This window comes from Argentina anserina, chromosome 3 (assembly GCF_933775445.1).
Source record: "Argentina anserina chromosome 3, drPotAnse1.1, whole genome shotgun sequence".
Taxonomy (NCBI): domain Eukaryota; kingdom Viridiplantae; phylum Streptophyta; class Magnoliopsida; order Rosales; family Rosaceae; genus Argentina; species Argentina anserina.
In genome coordinates, this window is record NC_065874.1 from 30,114,109 (window position 1) to 30,134,648 (window position 20,540).

Below are 20,540 nucleotides of genomic sequence, written 5' to 3' on the forward strand. Positions count from 1 at the left end.
ACAGCCAACCCGGATAAGTTTCCATATGCCGGAAATTCATTAATGGTCCATAATAAGATAGCTTTAAGGTTGAACATGGCTTTACTATAGGCATCATACATTTCAACACCAATCCACAACTTGACTAAATCATCTATCAGAGGCTGCAAATATACATCAATGTCGTTCCCTAGTTGCCTAGGACCTGGAATGAGTAAGCTAAGCATCAAGTTTTCAGATGATATACAAACATTTGGGGGAAGATTATATATGACTAAAATCACTGGCCATGTACTATGTTTGGTGCTTTTTTCAGTGAATGGATTGAGCCAATCGGTTGGAAGTCCAAATCTCAAATTTCTGGGATCAGAAGCAAATGTTGGCCATTTTTTTATCTACAAAACTCCATTAAGCTGAGTCAACTGGATGACGCATCATGCCATCTTGTCTGTGATGAGAGGAGTGCCATTTTTATTGTTCTCCTATGGTCGACGAAAGATGCGAAAGTACCATAAAACTTTTGCAAGAGTTCCTTATTCTATCTTTTTAATTCACAACTACAAACCCAAAAACTCTATTTCATTCATCAAATCACAAAGACTAAATACTACATATCAAGGAACTCTACTGCAATATGATATCAATTACAAAACATTGAATATTGTAATTCACAACACCATTATAAGACAAAGTCGAGAAATATAAGAAGATGAGTCTCAAACATTACCCAGTAATAGGTGATGGATATGGGTTTTCTGGTGGATGAAGGGTGGGATTTTGGTGATGGAAATGGGTTTTCTGATGGAAGAAATGGTGAGGATTTTGGTGACGGAGATGGGTTCGCCGGAGTGAGCTGTTATGTGGGATGTTGGAGTTGCCGGAGGAGATTGATGAATTTCGGGAAAGGAAATAAAGAACACAGTTGAGAGAAAAAGAAAAGAGTGTTAATTGAATTGTATTGGGAGTTGCGAATTGGGCTAAGGCGCCAAAGTGAAAAAAACACGCGAGTGTTTTAATTTTGGGCCAAAATAAGTCTCTAGAAAAAGGAAATGTCATAGCCCACTGCACTACTATGTAACGATTAAAAAATGTCATGGAAAGATTTTTCATGGCGGCTAGAAAACGCGGTAATATATCTTTATCATGGCGTTTCCAAAACGTCATGAAAATATTTATAATGACAACCAGAAACCGTCATTACAATTATGACATTGAGAAAACGTCATAGTAGGACCGAGAACAACAATGACGTTTTCCAAACTGTCATAAAACTAAACTCAGATTAAGATGAATGATGTTTCATTAAAAAAAACGTCATTGAAAGGTCCTTTTATGACGTTTTAAAGCAAATGTCATAACATTAGTGTCATGATAGAGTATATTTGTAGTAGTTGTTCTTAGCTATCACCGTCATCATTGTAAATGAAATTATAACCTATAAAATCAAAGGATTGAAATACTTGAGCTCACACGAATTGACACGGATCTACAATCCTTGAGCCCAACCAGATTAATCTATGTGCGAAATTGTGACGCCAGATCGCATAATGGTGAAACCAATTAATGTGAATAAGTGTTCTTATTGGAGATGAGCATCCAAATAGTGTTCCATATCACAACCTTGACAAATATGCAGAATGTCACTTTGATGAGACAGTTTTCATGTCGTTAGGGCGAGATAAGAATAAATAACGTTCAAGTGGAACGACATGAATTGTCGTGGTTTGTCCCCACTGTGTCTCATCTTGATCCCAACTATTTCACAAAGTGACGAGATCACATATATGAGCTGCAAATATGCTTGCAAGGTTTAACGTCCTAAGAAGAGGACATGACGTCACGTAAGAGGATTTGGATATTGCATCACCACCTAGATGGTGGCATGGTGGCACCATAAAGTGGTATAAATGGTGTCACATGCCACGGCTCTCCAAGGAAGAGGGGAAGCCACCTTAAGTTCGATATATAGTCGATTAAAGGAAGAAAGCGAGTTTGGCACAAACGGATCCATTGATCCATAGCCTAAATCTACCTCATGAGAATTTTCTGGATTTTTGTTACCACTGGGGGACGCCTAAGATGTTAGAACAAATCCTTGCAAATACAGTGATCTCTACAAATACAAACCACATGAGAATGTAAGACATTGAGTCTTGATATCGAACCACACTTCATTGAGGAATACCAACGTAGTAATTTTGGCCTAATAGAAAGAAGCGATCTTGGATGATAATCACTAACAAAGAGATAGATATTTGGGCAGGTGAAGGTGACACCGCAAGTGTAAACCCTATCACATGACTTTGTTAAGATGCGTAATGAGAAATAAAAGAATGTATATTCACCTTATGGCGCAAGGTTTCTCACTAACGCACTGAAATCAACCATGAGAAAATATTCCTTCATAATGGACCACAAATAAATATTCTCATAATGGATTTCATTGCATTCCACTACCTTATCAGTTTGGTAGTTTTTGAAAAACAAACAAAAGCATCTTATGAATGTGGTAATAAGATATCTTTATGGGGATCGAAAATAAGAGATATGCATGATAGTCCTAGAACTGACTTCATTCATGCAAGAAATGACTCTAGACTGCGAAGCTAAGTTACCAAAGGAATTGAAATATTCACGAAGTAAATACTTGATTTGGAATAGAGATCGGATGAATTATGTCATTGCGTATTCAATATGGATTTGCACAGACTTTTGATGAACAAAAAAAGATGTCGCTATTGCAAATCCTAAGTCGAGAATGAAAAAGATTTTTGGGAAGAAATAGTTTCGAAATGGATCTCGAGGACTGTAATATTGATGATTAACCATCAATCGGCTTTAGACACTCTAAAGATTAAAAGTGAGGTTTCTATAACTCCCATGATCAGTTGAAGTCTTTAAAGATAGATAAGTTTTTTCCTCTAAATAAAAGATGACGAATGAGTGTTGGGAAATGAGATTCTTTATACAAGTGTAAAGACACATTATTGCACTTAATACAATATGCAAGACTCGACATCTCATTCGTTGTATACCTTTGCGCCCACGCAACAATAATACCTAAAGGTTTAGGCTTATTTAGTCCTTATACATGAAAGAGAAAACGACATAATGAAAATGAACACTATTCAAGTTGTCGCCAAATATGCGTAAAGAAATACATACCAAATGAAATGTTATCAAAACTCTCATGATTAATGTAGAACTCATGGGGAGATGCAGACATTAGGGGGAGTCTAGCACATATATGTTATTCCCAATTGTAGTAGGTGCATTGTACTATTTTTCCCTTGTGACCAAAGTTTTATTTTCTCCCACTGGGTTTTTTGTTACTTGGCAAGGTTTTTAATAAGGCAACACCTTATGCACAATTTTACCGTTGACTTGGCACAAGAGTGAGTGTTGAAGGAAAAAATGTTATGTGCATTCGTCAATGTAACAGATGAGAGGTGATTAAGTGATTAGAAGTCAATAGTTATTGTGTAACGTTTAGTCAATATTATCATCATAATGTACGATGTAATTACCAATGTAATACTCTCCCTATATAAAAGGATTATGAGTAGACCAATTCCATATTTCCTACAACAATAAATAAATAAATAACACTTTTGATTTCATATTTCTTTCGTAGCAAAATGTATTGCATGTTACATAGATGATGAATAAATTAGACTACGTAATAGCATTAACACCATATAAAAAACTAGTTTGATACAAAAGATATGCTAAAACAATTACATGTTTAGTTGAATGCCACTTTCTTTGTCTTCTGATATGCAAAAAGATTGATCAAATTATTGTATTTTAATTGTTTGAAAAACTTTCTTTCAATAGACAATATGGCCAATCCATTCAACCGTTCTTGTGATATAGTTGATTGTAAGAACGTTTATATAAGCTTGAGAGCTTAAATAGAGGAAGATTGGAAGAGATTTGAGATATTATCATTGGGATTGAGAGTTCAGAGCAACCTTCCATTGCCAAATTGCTAAAATATTGAGGAAATTTTTTGGGTTTTTTTTTATAATCCCAAATTGAGAGACGTTAGATTTTGACTTAGCCCCATGTACAGGTGTGCTACTGCTTCGCAAGCTTCTCTCGTCTACAGTCTATCTCTAATTTTTTTAAATAAGTATATATATATACACACACATAGATGTAAAGAGGAGACCTTCCAAATTATGGGGTCTAAGTCTTAGGCATTGCCTGCCTTGGTCTTAGGCCGGCCCTGATTCCTACAGAATCCAATGGAGCCATTAACTAAGCAAGAGCAATGGCGAGTAAGTTTAGAAGAGGTGTTGCTATGAAATGAATGTTCTAATCTGCATATTTACTCCGAACTATCTGTCTTCCATCATGTTTTTGTTGTGTGACTTTGAGTCGTAGGAATATGTATTTTCTTGTGTTGAGAGCTCACTGCATACGTGTGTATCTCTGCTTTCATCCCTGCATAAATATGAACTTGATTGGTTATGGTTAATTTGGAAGTTTGGAGTGGTTAAGTTTGTGTATTTTCCTATATAGCTGGTTCTTGATCATCTTGCCATGGTATGCTCAGAAAAGGATTACATTTGCTTTTTCAGTTATGTCTGAAATGCATTTCACCTCGTTCTCTAAGAATAGTGGTGTTGATGTGTTGTTATGAATAAATCTTCTAGTTATTTCCCCTAAAAAATAAAAATAAAAATAAAAAACCTGAAGTACAAGAGGATTTTGTTAACGTGCTCATCCTCAATTTCTTGACTCTTCCAGTTTGGTTTACAACTTTCCATTTAATTAAGCAGATGCTGGATATTCATCTACATAAAACACATTTGCAAAGAAAATAAATCTCCATTGATTCCAGAACAAATATGCACACAATAAGTTTGTCTTTCATTCAAGTCCTTAACATCATTTTCCAGGAACAAAGTTGGTGGCGTATGACCAAGCATTGTTGTTAACAGGGTCAGCTAAGTGGTCGGCCAAGTTCTCAATTGGTCCCTTTCCGTAACAATGGCATGTACGAAAAACCCGAACAAGGAGAACATAGCTAATCTTCCATTCTTGAGCTCTTTTACCTTCAGCTCTGCAAATGATTCAGGATCTTCAGCAAGTCCTAATGGGTCAAATCTCCCACCAGGGTACAATGGGTCTACAACCTCACCCAAGAGGCCCACCAGCAATTCTGTAGCCCTCAACTGCACCCATCAAGATCACCTGCCTGGCCCATATTGCCAAAATGCTTGGGCATGGACTAAGCTTGGGTTTCCCAAGTAATCTAGCCCACCCTCTGAATATATGGGATTCGGCCTTGAACCAAACAGCCTCGCCAAACTTGACTCCGTTGCGGAATAGGAGTTCGGGAAAAACACAACCCAAGGCCCCAAGCATGGCCCATCTGGAATGGATGACTTCAAGCTCACGGTTTTTGGCAAATGTCTCGGGATCCGCCGATAGCCCAGCAGTGTCCCAACCATAGTCCCCGGGAAACTCTCCAGTGAGGTATGATGGAGCCTCATCCGAGAATGAGCCCAAGTACTTAACGCGGTCCGGGTTGTACCACGGGCTGCCTGATGAAATTTTTTTGGGCTTGGCAGCGATTTTGCACATGGTGACTAGATGTGGGCCTGAGCTTCACAGCTTGGCCAGCTAGAGTAGGGGAGGATAGGGCCATTGTTGAAGAAGCCATTTAAGGAAAACTGAAACTAAATGGAGCAAGTGTTTTTGATAGAATCGCTAGAATGCTGAGTGCTGCTTGTTTCTGTTTAAGAGAAATGATGGTGGATATTTATACAGATTTGGTGCAAAGGTGGCATCATATTTATACAGGTTTAAAATGCATTGATCTCTGGCCGGTTGCCATTGAATTTGCACATCCGAGTCAACGACTCTCTCCAAAGAAGTTATCATATTGAACAGTTGTAGCAAGTTCTTCAAACAACAATGCAATTCCAAAACAAACATAGATTGTGAGCAATGTTTCAAGTTCCAACTTCAAACTAATCGAACCATCAGAGGCGACAAGTATCAATTGATTGTTACATTGACAAAAAAAAAATGCCATTTGGAGCTGAAGACCCAAGACTAAAAATTAATTCATAACCCAAAAGTGAATTAGAGGCCCAAACTGGAGAACGAACCAGGAAAGAACGCAGTTCAAATGTCCTGATTCGTCAAAAGATTGAAACTATTAACTTCATTACCATGATCCTAAACGATTCTCAGCTTGGCAGTTTCAGAACTCAGAAGACCCTTCGGTCTTTCTTTGATGCATTCAGTGGGTTCTCCAAATAGTGATGTCCCAAACTCAATGTACAACCGACTTGTACAATCTCATCAGCAGACATATTACTCTTTGTAGACATGAGACATCATACAATTCGATCGAATTACCCAACCAAAGAGCTTTGCAGCTTTGGATCATGATTCACTTGCTAGATATCATACAATTCGATCAAGTTTTCTTAGCTAGGCATGAGACTTCTTCGATGTATGACCGACCAAATTGCTTGGTGACTAACTAGCATGAAAAACGCTCATTTAGATAATTCAGTTTAAAGTATTCTGGTTCAGGCTAACTAAAAGTATAAACTGATTCATGGTTCTAAATTTGCAGGTTTGATCATTCATGCTAGAAATACTCTGATCGAGTTTATTGTTGTTTATTAGTATGACCCATGACAAAACCGTACGTATCTGCTAGTATATATAAGACTTCGTAATTGAATCATTGAATGAGTTCCATCGTGCATCCTTTCGTGAACTAAGCAGTTACTATCATGGACTCCAACCGAGCTATCTCCGCACTCATCGCATCTTTGCGTCTAGTTTTGTCAAGTTTGAGTAATCTGATCGATTTAGCTTGCTGGCGAGTCTTGAATATGTTACTTGTTTCAGGTTTAATTTTGCGTCGACTTTCAGTGAGTTCTAAATTTTGTTTGTCACAGTTCTTCTCTGACCATTGCCTCCATGGATTTATTAGTACTCAAAAGCTAAACAAAGAACCAAAGCAAGAACAATAAAGAGTAGTTTGCCTTGGGTTTGACATATGGAGTCCAAAATTGCAGATGACTGAGATGAGAAAGCACTCAAAGCAGGCTTTTGGATTTGACAAACTTGCGACTAGTGAGAGCAGTGTGCCTTGCTGTTTATATCCTGAAATATATTGTCTCCAGTCTCTACCTGCATTGTTGCATTGGCAAGAATTTCGATCAAAAAATGTTGATCATTATTTTGCCTGCTAGTTCAAACTTGCAGTAGACAATATCCTCTGAATTTTTTTTTCCAATTCGACGTAAACGTAAATCACAAGTGTTAATCTAACAAAACAAAACACTGTTGGAGAGGTACAACTCAGATGCAATCCGAAGTTGATACCATCGAGTTTTTTGTGGCTTGCAGCCTAAGCAATTGAGGATGACTCCATTAAGCATATGCAAGAGTGCTAATTTGGAATGATGTCCCAGTTGTACCTTGAATCAAATCATCAAGAGGGCCCTTGCAAAATTTCAACGATCTTTCCTAATTGCAGTGCCATTTTTTGGCCAAACATGTACCACTACTGCAGCTTTTGTTGTTTAACTATGAAGGTGAGGCCTTGCTTTGGCGTGCCGTAGTGAGCTTCATCATGTTCATGAAAATTCAGAGTTGAAACTTACAGTTTTGTATGTATCATAATATCCGGCAAAGGACGGACAAGAATTCGTGTTATTTAACTCAATTTTTGAATTGTGGCTGGCTGAGTGGGTTTGAGGTCTAGTGTTTTACCACAAAAATTGAATTGTGCTCGAGTTTATCATGATTGAGCACTGCATACTAGTATTTCACTATTTTGAAGCCTTGATTAATGATACTATAGAATACATAACAATACTGTTATCTAATGACTGAATATAGAGCCTATAAGCAAGGTTACAAAGCATATCATGAGAACAGTAACATACTAATGTTTCAGCTTTTTCGAACTTTTTGAAATTTTAGTTTTTCAATATCCAAATTATTTGCATATATAACTTGGAATGTAGAATGCAATCCAAACACTACAAAAAAATTTAACATTAGGCACATTTAAATATGGCTTCTTCTTTTTAGTGAAACATGGCCGAAATTAGGAACATTTTCCCTTTAAACTATCACAAGCTCAAATGGCATACGTAGATAATGTAGGTAAACTTATTTACCAAGATGCATGCATGGTACTAAATTTCAATATTAGAAACATTCTAAAAAAAAATCATTATTAGAAATCAAAAACTAGCAAGAAGAAATATTCTTTACATATATCCAGCTACCAGTCCCAAGCAAGAGTAGGGTGAGTAGCTGAAAGCCTCAAGGTTCAATCTGATAACCTCCGTTGCACAGAAGTTGCATGCACCCAACTCAACTCCACCCGCCACGTCGAAATGAAAACGAAATAAACGAAATAGTATTTAAACCCCTCCCCGTCTTCCCTTCCCCGCTACTAGTATCCCCTTCCTTCCTTCCCTTTGACTCCAATTTCATTCCTCTCTCTCTCTCTCTCTCTCTCTCTCTCTCTCTCTCTCCAATTCTCATACAAGCATTCGTTTCCGATTCTCTTTATTGTTAAATATTGCTATGATCAAACTGTAATCGCTTCATTTTCTGCAATGGAGTTACTAGGAGTTGAAATTCGGAAACGCTATGGAGGTTTACTGGCGATTTTTGTGGTTCTGTGTGCTGTTGGAGGAGCGGTGTGCGAATCTAACTACTTGATTGGGCTCGGGAGCTATGACATCACCGGCCCGGCTGCTGACGTCAACATGATGGGGTACGCTAACACGGAGCAGACCGCTTCCGGAGTTCACTTCCGGCTGCGGGCTCGGTCGTTCGTGGCGGCGGAGCCGCAGGGGAAGCGGGTGGTGTTTGTGAACCTCGATGCTTGCATGGCCTCGCAGCTTGTCAAGTTGAAAGTCATTGAGAGGTTGAAGGCAAGGTAACACTGTGTTCTAATTTATGAACCTTTTTCTTTTTTTTTTCTTTTATAAAAAAACAAATTGAATATTTGAGAGTGTTGAGTTATCGTAAATGAAGCTTGCGCAAATTAACTGTTAGTTTTTGGTTTGATACGAGTAGTGAAATAAGGACGCAACAAATTTGAACAGAATATCCAAGTTCAAGTTTAAGTGGGGAAGTTGTCTGTAGGTTGCGTAATGGAATTTGTACTGTGTTGTTTGTTGGCAGGTATGGGGATCTTTATACTGAGAAGAATGTAGCTATTAGTGGAATTCACACCCACGCTGGTCCTGGGGGTTATCTTCAGTATGTTGTATATATTGTAACATCTCTAGGGTTTGTGCGTCAGTCGTTTGATGCCCTTGTTGATGGCATTGAGCAGAGCATTATTCAAGCCCATCAAAATCTTGCGCCAGGATCGGTTTTTGTTAACAAGGGTAAGGGGAGGTTTTTTGTTCCCTTTTTCTTTACTTATAGGTTTTGGCTATCAGTGACTGTATACTAATGAGGGTTTGATTCTGACAGGAGAAATCTTGGATGCTGGAGTAAATCGTAGTCCTAGTGCTTATCTCAATAATCCTGCTGCAGAGCGCAGTAAATACAAATATGATGTTGATAAAGAAATGACTCTTCTGAAGTTTGTTGATAATCAATGGGGTCCAGTGGGTAGTTTTAACTGGTTTGCAACTCATGGAACTTCCATGAGTCGGACTAACTCGTTGATTAGTGGGGATAATAAGGGTGCTGCTGCACGATTTATGGAAGACTGGTTTGAGGAGAATGGTGGTAGAGGTGCATATTCTGATGATATTGATGCTGATGAGATTCCACGGAGAGTGTCAAACATAGTTTATGACCGTCATGCTAATCGTAAGTTATTTTCTAGCTTGTCTTTAACTTCTTCATTATACATATATATAAAGGCGTAGACTCATTCGCGTAGGATAGAACAAATCCTCATAGTTTTGACCATGTTCTCCAATATGTTGTGCTTTTTGCTTGCTATAATGATGGATGTCATAGCAGATTCTGAAATTGTGTCCGAAATACAGATACAGCAATGCAGATGAAGCCTTATATTACCTAAATGATATATTCCAAGTACTGTAAATGGAATGTTAATATTGCTTTAGACATTGGTGATTCTTAACCACTAGTCTATCAGATGATGCTTGCTTGATGCCTGACTTTATGGCTCCATATATATTATCCATGTGGTGCTATGAAACTCTGTGCAAATATGTGCCTTGCATATTGTCTGAACTGAACTTTGGTGCAGATGCTTGTCATAAACTATGGGTATCGGATTGTCTTTTTCGTTCATACTAGATTTCATCAAATCATATCGTTTAAGATATCTTCTTTCTGATTCAGACCATGAGTTACTGGAGCTTGCTGCATCCTTTCAGTCTCCTCCTGGTACGCCAGCTACCAGGTCCTTGAGTGTGGCAAGGCGTGTCAGGGGTGTACTAAGGCAAGCTAACAAGCCTAGATTTGTATCTGCCTTTTGTCAATCAAACTGTGGTGATGTGAGCCCAAATGTTCTAGGCGCTTTCTGCACAGATACAGGACTACCTTGTGATTTCAATCACAGCACCTGTGGTGGGAAGAATGAGTTGTGCTATGGCAGAGGACCTGGGTATTAAGTCTCTGCACTATTTAATTGATGTAGCTGTATGATGCCCCTGTGAATACTAACCTGCTGTATTTTTGCATAGTTACCCAGATGAATTTGAAAGTACACGTATCATTGGTGAGAGGCAATTCAAAAAAGCTGTCGATCTTTTTAACAAAGCATCTGAACAGTTGACCGGGAAGATTGAATACCGCCATACTTACATCGACTTCTCCCAACTTGAAGTAACCCTTCCCAAGAAGGGGGGAGATTCTCAGGTGGTCAAGACTTGTCCTGCTGCAATGGGATTTGGATTTGCTGCTGGAACCACTGACGGACCTGGAGCTTTTGATTTCAGGCAAGGGGATGATAAGGTGACATTTATCTGCCATATTACATAAGTAGTGCATGTTCTATGCTCTTTCCTATTTGCTGATTAAATCTTTTGCATGATCATTGATTATATCAGGGAAACCCTTTCTGGAGATTGGTGCGCAATGTACTCAAGACGCCAGGCAAGGAACAAGTTGATTGTCAGAGTCCAAAGCCAATCTTGCTTGATACTGGTGAAATGAAGCAACCATATGACTGGGCAGTAAGTTGCAGTTATCCGACGAATTCCATTTGACAATGATGTCAATCGATATAAAACTCGTAAAATTGTTCGGTCAATGTAGTATCTCAATTAAACTATTTAAACTCTATGCAACTGGGTAGCTTATCTTTTATATATGAGTGTAGTTGCCAAGGTCCTAGTAAATAGCAAGGTATATTCTAGATGTTTGGGAAGTCCTAAAGTAAATTATCTGATGGGCAACATTTGATTTGTTAAGGCTTGAAATGACTGCCATTTGATATGTGAACTTGTTATCAGGCCCCTTTACCTGTTTGTTTCAGTTAAGGAGAGATGTGTTTTTTCCGTGAATGGTATAAATATTTAAATTTAATATTTTTTGTACTATTTGATGTCTTCCTAAATATCCTCATTGTGCATGTTTGTTTTGTAGCCTGCAATACTTCCAATTCAGATCTTCCGGATAGGGCAGCTTATCATTCTCAGTGTTCCTGGAGGTAGTAACCTGCTTCACTTCTTCTTCTTTGCTAATTTTATAAAGAGAAAAGAATGCATGTTTAACTTTTTGGGTGATTTTCAAGCCTTAATAACTTCAGTATTTGTCTTAATTTATGTTTTAAAAAATTAAAGCAATCTATGGGTAGCAGTTATTTCAGAGAACAGCAAGTGGCCTTACCTTGAATGATTTATATGCTGTTGAAAAAATTTCCTGATTTTGCCTATGACGTGTCCCATGTATTTTTTAATATCCCCCATAAGCTGAAGTTGCTTCCGGACAGAGCCAACTTTGGTTTGGTCACATGGTTGCGTAATCCTAATTTTATGAATATTTTTTTGCATTCTAAACAGAATTTACGACAATGGCTGGCAGACGGCTACGTGATGCTGTGAAAGCTGAACTGACCAGTGGTGGTCACGGTGGAAATATTCATGTTGTGTTAGCAGGATTGACTAATACTTATTCTCAGTATATCACAACCTTTGAAGAGTATGAAGTGCAGAGATATGAGGTGAGTTTTTACCTTTTTTGAAATCAATCACTTGCTCATTGGAACATGGAGTAATCGAGAGGAAGTTTAATTATAAAAAGGTACAGTAAGCGACCTTGTAAGAGAAGGTGTCCTACCATAACGTCAGGACTGGAAAAGAAAAGGACTAATAACAGTTTTGTGGGAGATTGGAGTGATTACTTTCTTTTCTTTTAATATTTATTTATCTTCTTTAGTTTTGTGAGTGGTTACGTTATATGTTTCATTTTGATAAAAGTTCTGTAAAGTTGTATAATGTTGGTCTGGTTTAATTGCTATATTCGTTTTTTTAACTCACTCAACTTCTCAGGGTGCATCCACTCTCTATGGACCACACACGCTAAGTGCCTACATTCAGGAGTTCAAGAAGCTTGCTAAAGCTCTCATCAGTGACCAACCCATTGCACCAGGTCCTCAACCTCCAGATCTCCTCGATAAGCAAATAAGCTTGCTTACTCCGGTTGTGATGGATGCAACCCCTGCTGGTGTCAGTTTTGGGGATTGCAGTACAGATGTGCCTCATAACTCCACTTTTAAAAGAGGTCATGACATGGTTACAGTGACCTTCTGGTCGGCTTGTCCTCGTAATGACCTTATGACTGAAGGTACGTTCTCCCTTGTGGAGATTCTACATGGAAAGGATTCTTGGGTTCCAGTTTACGATGACGATGATTTCTGTCTGCGCTTCAAGTGGTCTAGACCTTCTAAATTCAGTACTAGAAGTCAGGCAACCATAGAATGGAGAATTCCTCAGTCTGCAACTCCCGGAGTATACAGAATAAGGCACTTTGGTGCCTCTAAGAACCTAGTTGGGTCTATTCGCCACTTTACAGGGTCATCTAGTGCTTTTGTGGTAGCTTAAGAGTAGTATTTGTAACTATGTACATGTATTTGTGAACACCTTCAGCGATAACATAGAACCGACTGATTGCCACGGGGTGTTACATTTCCATATCATCTTCTTTCCCATTAACCTTTTTTCTTTGTTTTTTTGCATTTGGTCATTTCTCGTTGGAAGACAAATTAACTAAATTCGTAAGAATTACATAGGAATAAATCATGACCAAATATTATAATAGATTACAGTAACGTTTTTATTGAATAATCTAGGAGGTTTACTTCGACCAAATCATAAATTGAATGCAGCTAGTTTTAGAACCAAGTCCACTGGAATGGGAAATGAAAGAATCGGTTTGAGAATGATGCCTACACTTATATCCTCCATTTAGGCTGCATGGAATCGGGTACGGGTTCGTGGAAGTGAAACGTTTGGAAACGCGGAAGCGTTTTTTTCAAGTTTTTTAGGAGACGGGTACGTTTTGGAAACGTCGAAATAAAAATTATATATAAATATATATAAATGATACAAAAAAATAAACATAATAACAAATTTTAGTTTACGTAACTCAAAATCTCAAATAATTTAGTGTTCTACATTCGAAATAACACAAATATAATAAGAAATCTAAATATCAACAAGAGAGAGGGAGTGTCGGCGACTCAGCTGGAGGTCGAAAATATGTCGAAATGAGTCATTTTGACTCGACGAAAGAAGGTATAGCCCTCCATTTTTTAGAAAAATAAAAATAAAATAAAAACTTTATTTTATCGGAAACTCACGTTTCCAAAATACATTTTTCTGAAAAACGCGTTTCCGCGTATTTCCGTCGCGGTTCCGTAGTGGTTCTGCTTCGGAAGCAGAAAACGCACTTTTCCCCGCATTTCCATGCTTCCTAGTCCTCCGTGTTGTTATCAAGTTAAGAATTGTTCAAACAATCGTATTCTAACAATCAGGTAGAAATTTCACGTGTTAAAAAACGCAAGAATACTTTAACTTGAAAGCATCATGATTCATTTATGTGTTAACAAATACAAAACTCTCGTTAGTTTATACCATTTTTCTCTCATTATTTTTTATATTTTCTAGTCAATAAAACGTGCCTGAAAATGTGAAGGGTATTGTTACTGAAACTTTCAAATTTGCTTAGTAGACCTCTCTACTCACTACACCTCTCCTTAATTAAAAAAAAAAGATATTTACTTACTAGACTTCCTTTGAAATTTTCAAAATAACCTTAGTTATATTATTCACAAACTTCAATAAATTACTTATTACACCTCTTATTCACTCACTAGACCTCAATTTCATTGACTTTTTTTTTCTCTCTCTTTCCTATATCATGCAAACTTCGAATTATATTCTTCGATTTTTTTTTTGCGTACAAAAATCACTAAATTTTCATTCTTTGGTCAAATTGTAAATAATATTATTCAAATAAAATGATTTGATTCATACTAACTAGTCATGATCAATTATATACAACAAAATACATCTTCATTCTCTATATTCGTTCATTTTTTATATGTTTTGTATATCATTATATAATATTTCAATAGTTAGTAGTTAGAGTTGTATATTTATATTATGGTATATGCACTCAAACTTGTATTATTATACATTTTATGTCATATGAACGATCTTAGGTATAGTTTTCATTCTTACTGAATATAAAAATGCAATCTAATATGTAGATTAATTAGAAAATAAAAATTTATTAGGAAAGTAATAAATAAGGCAATATATCACTATTGAATTCAAAAATAGATATAATTATAATACTCTTTTTATACACATATTGTCCTTAATAGTCATTTTACAAAATGATATATATGTAATTCAGTAATTCAATAATTCAAGATACATGGAGGTCAAGTGAGAAAATTTGAATGTTCTAGTAGAAAAAGCCAATATGAATTAGAAGAGAGCATTTCCAATGAAGACCATCTTGTTGAGGACCAAAGATATTCACCAACTTTTTGATCGTATTTTTAGATCTTGACCATTTGATTTATAGATATATATGAGTATATTATCCTTGTAAATTTTTGTTCAAATTGAAAATCGTTAAAACATTCATAAATTGTGATTTACTCCTTATAAACTCGAATGGTTCATATTTGACAATTTTGTTATGTTCACTAGTTTGATCTACTTTGATACTTTAACCATTACTAAATTAGTTGAAAATTTGTATAAGTAATCCACTTATATAGACCTAAAATCTAAATGGTTGATATGAAAAAAATATAATAAAAAATATGTCTAATTAACAATTAAGTCATTGATCCACGATTAGTTCTCAACAATATAATCCTTATTGAAAAAAGTTCATGAATTAGAAGAAAGCAAAAGGAAATGGTGGACGTAAAAACGGTGCGTTTTGGTGTAATCAGCTGAGAGCTGACGATGCAAATAGTTAGGTCAGCATTTGAGAAAGGGAATGCTCGGTGTTCCCCAGTTTCCCAGTGATAAAACCCGGCAGCTGAGCTCCGATTGCTTCAGACTGTCCGACTATAAAAAAGAAAAAGAAAAATATTCCATCCCTCACTTAAGCATCTTCATTGCTCACTCTTGAATCCAAATTAGGGTTTAGCTCTCCTGCGATCTCATACCCAAAAACCGAAGAAAATGTCAGTCCAGGAGTACCTGGATAATCACCTTCTCTCCCGCAAAATCGAAGACGCTGTCAATGCCGCCGTCCGCGCCAAAGCTCCCGATCCCGTCCTCTTCATCGTAATTCCCTCTCTCTCTCTCTCTCTCTCTCTCTCATTTTCTCTTTTGATTTCTTGTAATTGGCGTCAATTTTGGTTCGATTTTTGTGTGTGATTTGTGTTGTGAAATGAATAATCTGCAGTCGAATCATATGAAGAAGGCGATTCCGTCAGTGATAACCAAGGTCAAAGCTCGGCAGATCCTCGATAGCAGAGGAATTCCTACTGTTGAAGTTGATCTTCATACTAACAAAGGAGTCTTCCGAGCTTCAGCTCCCAGCTCCGATCTTACTGGAGTGTAAGCCTTTTCATTTCACTCTATAATTATTATTCTACTTTGAATCCGGAAATGCTTTGTTTGATTGAGGATTTGAATTGTTACTGCGGTTGCGGAGAATTTACTAGAGTAGAGTATTGAATTTAGTAGTTTCAGATTCTGAGAAGAGTTATCGGTTTGCGGAATTGCAGTGGTGAAACTAGGTATGAGGCTGTGGAGTTGCGAGACGGGGACAAGAAAACGTATCTTGGAAACAGTGTGACTAAAGCTGTTAAGAATGTGAATGAGAAGATATCGGAAGCTTTGGTTGGGATGGATCCTACGCTTCAATCGCAGATTGATCAGGCAATGATAGACTTGGATAAGACAGAGAAGAGGGTAATGTTTTTATCATTATTACATTTTGGTGTGGTTTAATGTAATTGAGCTGCTTGTTGAGTATGCTTATTGCTATATGGTGATAAAATTCATAAAATTGTGAAGCATCTCTCATAATTATTTCCAACTTCTGTGTAGCTGAAATTCTAGATTATAGCAAACACCTGTAAGCCTAATCTAGATATTGCTGCTAAATATTCTCTGAATCTAGCTGAAATTGGATTATATGAGTATCTTGTTGGGCATAACATACAGTACTCCTTCATGTGTGTTGATGCTAATGTAATGAAAATGTAGACTATTAGGTTTGATTCTTTCATATATCGGAGTGTCATGGTTCTTCTAAATCATCTTTCAGGGTGAACTTGGTGTAAATGCCATATTGGCTGTGTCGATGGCAGCTTGCAAAGCTGGGGCTGCTCAGAAGGAGGCACGTTTTTAAGTCATTCATTTAATAGATATGCTTAAAGTTATATACCCCGTATTGTTACTGAGAATAGATAAACCGCAGGTTCCACTGTACAAACATATTGCTGACCTTTCTGGAAGAAACACCCTCACCCTGCCTGTTCCTGCTTTCACTGTTATAAGTGGAGGAAAGCGTGCTGGGAATAGTCTGGCCATTCAGGTATGCTCTGGTAAGCTTTAAGTTTAGATACTTTCTTTTCAGTTCTTGAGATTGTCATATTATCTGTGGAGAGCTGTTTCGTACTGACATTTTTTTTATGTTACTAGTACTTGTATTGACATCATTGTATGTTTAGGAAATCATGATCCTCCCAATTGGAGCTAACAGGTTTGAGGAGGCACTGCAAATGGGATCAGAAACATATCATCACTTGAAGGTCCATATTTATTGTCTGAACTATTCAATTAGTATAGGTGACCCTTGGCATAATGCTCCTTGTGACCGGATAAAATACTCCAGCTTGTCAGACTTGTTCGGTTGTTTATATCTTATGAGTCGACGTCCATATTATATTTGTAACTCAACACAGTGAAATAGCAAGGAATGATGACGTCAAAGTGTGTAGCTTATTGTTATGGTCTGTGTTAAAATATTATTTAGTGGGAACTGTCTACAAACATTTATTTCTTCATTGTGCTAAAAAAGCCATTGTAATAATCCCTAAAATGAATCACCCATGACACATCATGGCTGACTCAGCTGACTAATCTCTATATACGCATGAAAATCCATTGGCTTGGCATGGTCATGTCACAATATCCGGCTCTCGGTAGTGTCCATTTAGAATGTGCAAAAGATATAAAGATAGAATCTCTTCTAAAGTCTGAACCAATGAAATCGTCAACATGTCCTATATTGATTTCTATTATTTTTTATGCCAAGGGCAGGCTGTTATCATAGAGAAGTATGGCTCACATGGCTGTAATGTTGGTGAAGACGGTGGTTTTGCTCCCAACATCTCCAGGCAAGTCTGTCTTAGTATGATATTATGTGCTATGTAGTTTCTAAAGCTTTTGTAAGCTTGAAAGGCTGAAACTGGTTTTGGAAAGAATTGAAAAGGGTATTTTCAAAATGGGAAATTATATTAGAAGTTCTTATGAATACATCATTATTTGAGTTTTGCTTAACTAATTTTATTTTCCTGTTGTTAACAATTACGTTTTGGCCAAAATGTTAATGTGTTTTATTAGAATATATTCTTTATTTGTTGGCAGTTTTAAAGAAGGCTTGGATCTTGTAAAAGAAGCTATCAGCAGAACAGGCTATAATGACCAGATAAAAATAGCAATTGATGTTGCTGCCACGAACTTCTGCATGGGTAATGGATCTTTCTGGACAATGATCTTTCAGTTGGATATGCAGATAGAGATATTAATCATATGTGCTCTATACAGAGCCAAAGATATTATAGTGTTGTAAATACCAGAATAAATCTCTGTACTTGCCTTGAAAAGACGTTGATAACTGTTTGTACAATAGTTGCAGTAATCTGTAAAGCAAATGCCTCCAACAATGTTAAGAATGCATTTCAGTTCTTGCACCTCTGTCCAGATACGCTTTGTGTAAGACTGTAAGATATTCACCAATATATGACACAGGTTGCTTTAGTGACTGATATTTCGCGTTCTCTTTCTGCATAATACAGGTACCAAGTATGACCTGGACTACAAATCACCGAATAAGTCAGGGCAAAACTTTAAGACGGCAGATGATATGATTAAGTTGTATACAGAACTTTGTACTGGTACATTAGAAATTGTTTTCAGTTTTCTCAATTTCTTAAGGTTTCTTTCTCTCTTATTTTTTTTTAGATGATAATATTGTTTTATCCTTTTTGTGTTTCATGTCTCAGAGTACCCAATTGTATCAATTGAAGATCCGTTTGATAAAGAGGACTGGGAACACACCAAACGCTTTTTTAAACTTGAAATTTGTCAGGTTGGTTCTGTTTTCTTGTATATTTTTATTGAATGTTTCTGTTGTTGTACTTTTTTTTTCCGAGTTTGACTTTGACCAGAGAATACTCTGGTTTTGGTCCCACCTCATTGAGGATTATCTATGACAAAATGAGATATGGAGTAACAGCATAATTCGGTTTTATCTTAGATCACCATCCAATGTCTAATGACATACATATATAAGTTGATGGTTTTGCCTATGATAAGGCTGAGCACCTTAGGGTGTGAAAAGTATGTATTAATTTGTTGGTCTGTTGGTTCGTTGTGCAGGTAGTTGGAAATGACTTGTTAATGTCAAATTCAGAACGTATGAAGAAAGCAATAGAGGAATCTACATGTGATGCTCTTCTTCTGAAGGTATTTAGTTTTATGTATAAGGGTTATTATTTTTGCCTTAGTTGAGTATTCTGAACAAAATAACAGGAGACATTAAGCTATTTCAACTGATATTTATGGTTTAAATTTAGATTAACCAGATTGGGACAGTGACTGAGGCCATTAAAGTGGTCAAACTGGCAAAGGATGCCCACTGGGGAGTGGTGGCATCTCATAGATGTGGTGAAACTGAAGAGTCCTTCATAGCCGATTTCTCTGTTGGTCTCTCTACTGGTCAGATCAAAGCTGGTGCTCCGTGCAGAGGCGAGCGACTGGCCAAGTATAACCAGGTCTGCTTTTATTCTCACATAATCATATCCGAGATTCCTTCGTCCATCACCTGCTTCACAGCGTACAGTTTCAAAGGCCACTTTACTCTTAAGTAGCATCGTTCTTGCAGCTAAAGGAACACATGATTCAATTCTTTGTGTTAAAGCCCTTCTTTAGGTTTTGGAGTATATGAACTTTATTTTCATTCACATATACCATGGGTGGCAGTTGCTTTTATTTTTCTTTTCTTTTCCCTTTTTTTCTTTTTCACAGCTTATGATAATTAGTTAGAACAAGCTCCTATTATGCATCTCCTTAATGGTGAATAAAAATTAAAAAGCAAATTGGTCTTCACCATCTAATAAGTAACTTAAACTGTGTCTCTATATTCCCTACTGCTACTTCTAGCACATTATTGCAGAGGCCAATTTGAGCCATATGGTCAGTTTACCAAAGAGGTTGAATCATCTCTAGGTCTACAGACTTTACTTTCATGTATAGATATGCAGCCTTGCCTTGGTAACGTATGACATGATCGGAATTTGATAAATAAAGTTTCTTGTAGTTGCTTCGAATTGAGGAAGAGCTTGGGGATGATGCATTTTACGCTGGTGAAGAGTGGAGGGAATCACCCTGATTTCGTCAGGTTTCCTCAGAACTTCCTTATCCTGACTTCCTCTCTTAGAGCTGAAGAATTGTTCACTTGCCACAAATTCCAGGATGTGGCCCGCTCATCATCGTTCTTCTGCTTCGTTTGTTTTCATCCCGTGTTATTCTACTTCTATAGAGAATAGAGAGTATCAAAGGAGTTTGTAATTAGATGCGCACAAAGTTTTTGTCTTTTAGACAAGGGCTGGTGAATTTTCACACAAATTGGAGAAATAGAATGTGAACCCTTTTTTGAGTAGATCATATCAACTCCTGTCATGCATGTAACAATGTGATTTCTGTTGTTTGAAAGTCCTCAACAAATATGTATAAACCCTAAACTGTATAACGTAATATCATGAGGTCAGGTTGCTTCACTGCTTTTCAGTTAAATCGGAGGGGGTGTTCGAACCCGTTAACTAGCCTATTCATCACATTGTTTCATAGCTCGATTAGCTT

The 20,540-nt window shown here is 37.0% G+C and overlaps 2 protein-coding genes and 1 pseudogene across 2 annotated transcripts; 2 read left to right on the top strand and 1 right to left on the bottom strand.

Annotated features, from left to right (window-relative positions):
• Positions 1 to 4,875: 4,875 nt before the first annotated feature.
• On the bottom strand, positions 4,876 to 5,653 carry LOC126789410 (chlorophyll a-b binding protein of LHCII type 1-like; annotated as a pseudogene).
• Positions 5,654 to 8,464: 2,811 nt separating this feature from the next.
• LOC126785815 (neutral ceramidase 1-like) lies at positions 8,465 to 13,106 on the top strand. Its single transcript, XM_050511466.1, has 9 exons — positions 8,465 to 8,917; positions 9,166 to 9,374; positions 9,463 to 9,807; positions 10,312 to 10,576; positions 10,656 to 10,926; positions 11,022 to 11,147; positions 11,560 to 11,623; positions 11,976 to 12,136; positions 12,465 to 13,106. The coding sequence occupies exons 1-9, from the start codon at positions 8,592 to 8,594 to the stop codon at positions 13,014 to 13,016; spliced, it is 2,319 nt and encodes a 772-aa protein (XP_050367423.1). The 5' UTR covers positions 8,465 to 8,591; the 3' UTR covers positions 13,017 to 13,106.
• A 2,334-nt stretch (positions 13,107 to 15,440) lies between these two features.
• On the top strand, positions 15,441 to 20,504 carry LOC126786115 (cytosolic enolase 3). The gene is made up of 13 exons (XM_050511832.1): positions 15,441 to 15,728; positions 15,850 to 16,004; positions 16,175 to 16,361; positions 16,720 to 16,791; positions 16,873 to 16,989; positions 17,126 to 17,206; positions 17,718 to 17,794; positions 18,045 to 18,148; positions 18,476 to 18,574; positions 18,683 to 18,768; positions 19,059 to 19,145; positions 19,256 to 19,453; positions 19,999 to 20,504. The coding sequence occupies exons 1-13, from the start codon at positions 15,624 to 15,626 to the stop codon at positions 20,068 to 20,070; spliced, it is 1,440 nt and encodes a 479-aa protein (XP_050367789.1). The 5' UTR covers positions 15,441 to 15,623; the 3' UTR covers positions 20,071 to 20,504.
• The last annotated feature ends 36 nt before the right edge of the window (positions 20,505 to 20,540 follow it).